The sequence below is a fragment of the Esox lucius genome, chromosome 17 (genome assembly GCF_011004845.1).
Source record: "Esox lucius isolate fEsoLuc1 chromosome 17, fEsoLuc1.pri, whole genome shotgun sequence".
Taxonomy (NCBI): domain Eukaryota; kingdom Metazoa; phylum Chordata; class Actinopteri; order Esociformes; family Esocidae; genus Esox; species Esox lucius.
Window position 1 is genome coordinate 35,785,078 of NC_047585.1, and position 6,777 is coordinate 35,791,854.

The 6,777-nt window shown below is 38.8% G+C and overlaps 1 protein-coding gene across 2 annotated transcripts; it reads left to right on the top strand.

Moving 5' to 3' along the window:
- Positions 1-1,646: 1,646 nt before the first annotated feature.
- Positions 1,647-4,210, top strand: golt1a (golgi transport 1A). 2 transcript variants are annotated; one of them, XM_010880875.3, is made up of 5 exons: positions 1,647-1,989; positions 2,229-2,320; positions 2,569-2,747; positions 3,474-3,537; positions 3,860-4,210. In XM_010880875.3, the coding sequence occupies exons 1-5, from the start codon at positions 1,965-1,967 to the stop codon at positions 3,881-3,883; spliced, it is 384 nt and encodes a 127-aa protein (XP_010879177.1). In that variant the 5' UTR covers positions 1,647-1,964; the 3' UTR covers positions 3,884-4,210. The 2 variants fall into 2 exon arrangements, with proteins under 2 accessions (XP_010879177.1, XP_019910820.2); XM_020055261.2 differs by lacking the exon at positions 1,647-1,989 and having other exon boundaries at positions 2,235-2,747.
- The last annotated feature ends 2,567 nt before the right edge of the window (positions 4,211-6,777 follow it).

Sequence of the window (6,777 nt, forward strand, 5' to 3'; positions counted from 1 at the left end):
ACCAAACATTTTGATTTGATTTGACATGATTTTATCAACTGGGTTTTGTGTCTTCTGGAAGTTGTATTCACTGATTTGCAAAATTGGGCTTACAGTATCATGTGCATTGTATGTGATAGCAATTAAATATGACTTATGTTATGTTGGAAATCAACTGGCCCAAATTTCACTAAGACCATCTTATCAATCAAGAACAACAAATAATTCAGAAGATTCATTTTGAAATCAACCAAAGTTTGAAAATGTAGCATTGTATTCTAATTTCCTGTTTTTCCTTAGGTTGAAAAGAAACAATAGTATCATTGATTTTGACCTATAAAGTAAAGTTCCACTGCCATTTGGATATATTTAGGATATGTCACTCATTCACTAGACAGGACATAGTAGTACTCACAAGGTTATTATAGTTTTGGAATGTTATAATAGTTTTTATTTAAATTCATTTTTCAAATGTTTATTTACAATTCTGTCTGGTCTCAATTTCTTAGACTTGATAAGGTTTATTTGAAACCACAGATTGAGAAGTTGTTTCACTCAAATTCCAGAAGTTTTTAAACCAGCTTGTTTGAGCTGTAATACAGTATGCACATACAGTATGTTTCAACATATATTTCATATTGTGTAAATTATGTAGTGTGTGCTGCCATATTAGCCAGGGCACACTTATAAAAGCAGGGAAAATCTCAATGTGATCTCACAGGTTAAATTTTTTGTGTCAGCAAATGTTTCTTCAAAATGTGTATATATTGTTCAACATTTATGGTGCCTTCACAGCTGTACAAGTCACCCATGCCATGTGCCCTAATGCACCCCCATACCATCATTGATGTTGGCTTTTGAACTGTGCACTGATAACAAGCCAGTAGTCCCTCTCATATTTAGCATAATTGATTTTAAATCTTTATTTGTCAGACCACAGGAAAGTTTTCCACTCCACCTCAGTCCATCCTAAATGAGCTTGGGCCCAGAGAAGGCGGCAGTGTTTTTGGATGTAATTATATCTGGTTTACTTCTTTACATGGTAGAGTTTTAACTTGCAGTTGTGGATGCAGCGATGTACTGTGTTCACAGACAATGTTTTTTGAAAGTGTAGAGTCGTGAAGCCGGCCATCTTTACCTCTGAACAACTCATTATCTCTAGTAAGCTCTTTTTATACCCAATCATGTTACTGACCTGTTGCTAATTAACATAATTAGTGGTGAGATCTTTTTTAGCATTAAACAACTTTTCTGTTGCCCCGTCTCAGTTTTTGCCGGACTGCGTAAGCGAATTGTGTTTAGTTTTTCTTTACATTTTACACAGCATCCCAACTTTTTTGAAAACAAGATTTTTTTGCTGCCAGGGTGAAAAACTTGAACCAGAGACTTTTATATAAGATTTGTTCTGACATTTTGAAAAACAATTTCAATGATTAAGAAGATGGCCTAATCATGTGGTTGAAATGTCTCCTTTGTGTTAATTTTTTTTAAAAGCTATAATTTTTTCTAGGCTGGTTGAAAATATATGAAAATATTACACATATGAGGGTTTTTGTAAATCAAAATGTGTTTAAAACATAAATTCGACCTCAGAATTCATTGGGAAATTGAGTTCAAACAATGTTGATTCAAACATGTTCAGAGAACTCCTGTATTCAAACTATGGGAATAAAAAAAAAACACTGATTGAACAGGATGCACACAAGGACCAGGTTTTAATAAGGTTGTTGTTGGGAATCAAACCAACTGATAAACAGGAAATAATAGAAATCCAAGTAGTGTTAAATGACTAAAGAACTAATTACTGAGCGTGATTTCATATTCTAGTTAATGTTCACCCATCAGGTAGGACTGTGACATCATAGTTCAATGGTCACAGCAGAGAAAGGTCCACAGGTCTGCACACCAATCGCAAAGAGAAGTCGAGAGAGAGAGAGTGGGAGAGTGAAGGAGAGAAATTTCAAGGAAAGACGAGTGAGGACATCATGGTTTCAATCACAGAGACTCAAAGTAAGCGGAGCATGAAAGCCTTCTATACAATCAGTCTTTTATTTCAACACAACTCAGTGAGACTTTAGTGAAATAACATGTGATTCATGTCAACCAGACATTTGACATTTATTGTAGTTCAAACAGTGCTTGAGTCATTTTGTCCGCTTGGATACGGTGCGTTTGTTCTTTGGAGTCTGAATGACAGAATGATTGGTCTAAAGATTGTGTGATGTCTCATTGCATGATTTTTTTTCCAGAGATTGGTGTTGGTCTCACAAGCTTTGGCCTTTTCTTCCTGCTCTTTGGTGTGCTTCTGTACTTTGATTCTGTCTTGCTGGCGTTCGGGAATGTGAGTAATAATCTTTATCAGACACTGACACTGTGTTGCCCTCTGACCCCCATGCAGTGTCTGTTCAAAACATTTGAACACAAAACACTGAAATAACTGTAACTCTCTAATGTTTTGGAATGAATACACATCTGCACTGTACTGGAGATATCTGTTCTGACCAGCATGGAACTCTAACGGGCCGAGATACTGACAGTGATAGCAGGGCAGGGAGGAAAACAGTTTTGCCTAGTTGTTCTTTCCCTCAGGTCCTGTTTCTGGCAGGCCTGGCAATTATAATCGGCCTGAGGAGGACGGCCAGCTTCTTTTTCCAGAAACAAAAGCTCAGAGGCTCCACGTTCTTTCTGGGGGGCATTGCGTTGGTGCTGTTCCGCTGGCCAGTTATCGGAATGGCTGTTGAGAGCTATGGCTTTGTCCTCCTATTCAGGTGAGTTAAAAAAACAGCACACTTTGAAAAGTGAACTTGTAGCATTTCTGCCTGTCTGCCCATCCACTACAATGCCCTAGCAACCCGCCTGGATGGCAACAGTGCTCATGGCGTTTCCTGGTGGGCAGTTTTTAAGGCGATTCTCAACGTCCTGGTGACCTGGACGGATGTCAGATTTCACTTGTGGAACTTGTGCTTTTAAACTAGTGACTTCAAAAAGCCTGCCTCTCCTTTTTTTTTCTCGTCTTTCATGATGAAAGTTAAAAGGAAAAGCGGTATCCACTTTCCCAGTCCTTTCGATAATGTTCATCTTCAATGTAAAAGAGACCAAGGAAAGGAGGGATTCCATTTAACACTGCTGGGAACCACTGTCATGCCCAGTTTGCTATAACACAAACACCCCTACCACATGCCTTTATATCACATCCTTATCCAACTACCTAATGTGAAAGACTGGTCATTGAAAGCTGGCAGCCAGGACCCCACCACGGGCCACTTTCTAAGACAAATATTTGCCTGTGGCCAAAGCACACGAGAAAGCCTCAATCCCTGACAACTTAGATGTTTTACATCTTCTTGTGGTTTCTAAGAGAAGACGCGATTACATTCATTATGTGAAAGCACAGTTGTCTAGGGGAAAAAGGTTTGAAGTCCTTTATTTCTTAAACCATGGGACAGGATTGCTATGTTGTGACAATAACTTCAGAATCGTTTTTCTAACCCTAGGTCCTTCTTTCCTGTGGTGTTTGGATTCCTTTCATCATTGATGAATATCCCCTATTTCAATGTGGTGAGAGTAACAAAACTGTGACTAATCCAGATTGATAACGTTTTATACACATACAAATACATTGCAATTAGCAGGTTAAAAAAAAGCAAAATAAAATCTTCCTTCAGTAAAAATAGGAGTGTTGCAAAAAGCTCAGAAAAACAATGAATATGTTTTCCAATGCTTCTTGGCGTTTGAATAGACACCCCAGATGTTTTAACCGGACATACCACTTTCAGAACCACTCTGTGGGATTCTGTTGTCGCCCAATAGCACTGCTTGATGAAAGACTACAACGTTGTCCTGTTTCTTTTTCTCTACTTTACTTTTTTTTGTCTTTCAGGGAAACATGTCCTCTATGGTCTGAGGAAAGAGAAACGTCTCATTCCTAACCTAATTACACGACAACTTCCTAGAAAGTGGTAATTCTGTGAGGAAAAGGGTAGAGGGAGAGAGATATTATATTGAAAAAGATAAAACAGAAACTTATGAGAGGAAGAATATAAGAAATGAATAAGAAGAGAAGTGGGCTACAACATGAGACTGACAGAGGCTACCTCATCAACATGAACAGATCGTCACTCTTCTTGTTAAAATATTAACATGAAACAATGAAATCAGGGAAAATGTGTTTGCTATAAGTGGCTGCCATTCCACTATTGTATTTATATTAAAATGTTTTTCATTTACAAGTTATATGTTTCATTTTGGAGATCATCTACTTCTTTCAAACTGAAACAAAGTTGTTGTTGGTATCAGTGTAACATTTATTAATAGACACAGATGTCATCAATTACTCAGAATGTCACTAGTGCATTACTTTTTCCACTCATTTTGGGGGGAAGGGGAACGGACTAGCAACTGCAGGGGAAGTTTGCAACATTCAGACCCCTATTGTGCTATTTAAATAGAGTGACTATTATTAGTAGTATATTACTGCTAGGTTTCATATTCATCAAAAAAATTTCCTTTGCCATTTTCCATTATTTTGTTTAGCATCCAGATGATCTTGACATAAAACTCAATTACACTACATTGTGTACCGAATAGGTAGAAATAAAACCTTCACTGGGGCCAATTCATTATTCAAGGGATTCATTTCTAAGGAATGTCAGCAATCAAAAAACTGAGACTCCAACGGATGAAGGTGATGAAAGGAGAAATATAGATGCGGGGGTGGGGGGGGGGGGGACCACACCAGGTTACACCACAGGGAAGATGACGCAGGCAGAGTGACCCTACAAAAGCCCTCTTGGGTTGGGTTGTGAAGGCCACACGGTCGGCGTGGTCCACATAGCTTTCCTACTCGGCGACACAGGTAAGCCCATGTTATTTTGCCATGGACATACATTGTTGTCTTTATTCACCCCATGTACTGTGCCTGGGTGCCTTGTCACATGTTGAATGTTCTCCATGTCATAGTGAATGTAGTGGCTGTGTGTCTCTTTTGCACCATAAAAGTGGTGAAGCTAAACCCTTATTGGTTCAGGCAATCTTATATGACCTCTACTCTGAGGAGTCAGCAAGTTTTTTATCCATGCTGTATTAGTGGATCCATGTGTTTTACTGGAGCAGAGCACGGACGGCCGAATCTTTTTGGTTCCAGGCCTCTATAATCACATTGGCGTGATTGAATATGCTTGTGTCATTATGTGTGACATGATTCCCTTTGTGTTTGTGCTAAATGCACCATCTTTGACCGTGTTCAACAGAATCTTGCAAACCAGGTGATATGAACCATTAAAGTGAACGCATTACCAGAATGCGTCATTAGCAGTCTTTTTGCAGAGGTGGGGTGCCCTAAGGAGATAGACACCACCAAGATGTCTGTAAATATCGAACCGTTTGTGACACAAATGCATGGTATGCATCAATCTAAATGGGAGCCTGGGGAACATACCTGTCATTGGCATTTTCACACAGAGCCTTATATTAACACAAATCTGTCCAGAGTTGTCAGTAGTGGTTGTCTTGTCACAGACAATCACCATGACAAAATAGTTGGAGCTGCAAACTCCATTAGAATCAGTAGAGTCTGTCGAACATGTGGATTTGTGTAGTTCTGCTGTAAGATGCCCACAAGCCATGCTATCCACTGAAAGCTAAGATATGGAGTCAGTGTAAAATCATACTCATCAAGAGCACTTAGAAAGACATTTCTTAAAAATGACCAGTTAGAGCTACAACAAATATTCAGTGGAGGAGGTGGTGTTAGTTTTGCTTTAGATCACCCACAGGCTGATCTACACTGGCACAGTATGCTGTGGGAAAATCCCAAACAATAAAATAATTTTAAATCAATACTTTCCCCCTGTCTTTTGGATTAAATAAGAAAATGAGTAAATAATTGTCATTGTCATACCAAATCACTTCCCATATATTGTTTTAAAAAAGCTACATACGTCCTAAAACTCTGTATCAAAATACATCTTCAAACAATTGTATGTGTTACCTGGACCTGTATGTATTAAAAAGCCAGAAGAACAAGCCATGGCCCATTAGCTGAGGCCAGAACCTCACTGAACAAGTGGACACTTTAATCAGAGCTACTGTATATGTCTCAGAGAGGAAACACCTGCTGGACAAACCTTTACGCTTCCCCTCCATTGAAATTAACATCTGGAGATATTTGGGCTATAAGAAGGGAATACTATGGTCAAGAATAAGGTGTTAAAACAATTATCTGGCTACTGAAAATATTCTGTGTACCTCCGAAGTCTTCACTGGAATTCTTCACTATTTGTTGTGCCTAATCTTTTCCTTCCACTTCACTGTACAAAATAAATCAAGAAATATCATTAGCCAATAAAATGTCCTGTGCTCACTTAATATATTTCTAAAATGGTGTACTTCATCATCGGCACACAGATATGCATTTGGACATAGCAGATGTATTTGGACTTAGCAGAGAGCAAACAGGCGACTTGAATTGAATGTACATCCAAATAGTTTAAGCAGTGGGTAGTTGATGATGTCACAGCCCTTTGATTCTCCTCTTTGAAGTTTCTGTGCAGGAGTGTGAGCGTGTGGGTGCACGCAAGCTTACAAGTGTGCATGTGTTTGATTATCCTTGTGTGTGTCTGACAGAGAGAGTTCATGTTTTTGTGGGGAGGAAAAGGAGAAGTAATTCCATATTGGAGATTTAAGTCAGCTAAAGGAGTTTAATACCCCAAACTTTCCCTCTGTATTTCCTATGATGTGTTCATGTGCTGTTTCATCTGTCATCTCCTCACAAAGTGGAAGTGATAGGAGTTTACACTG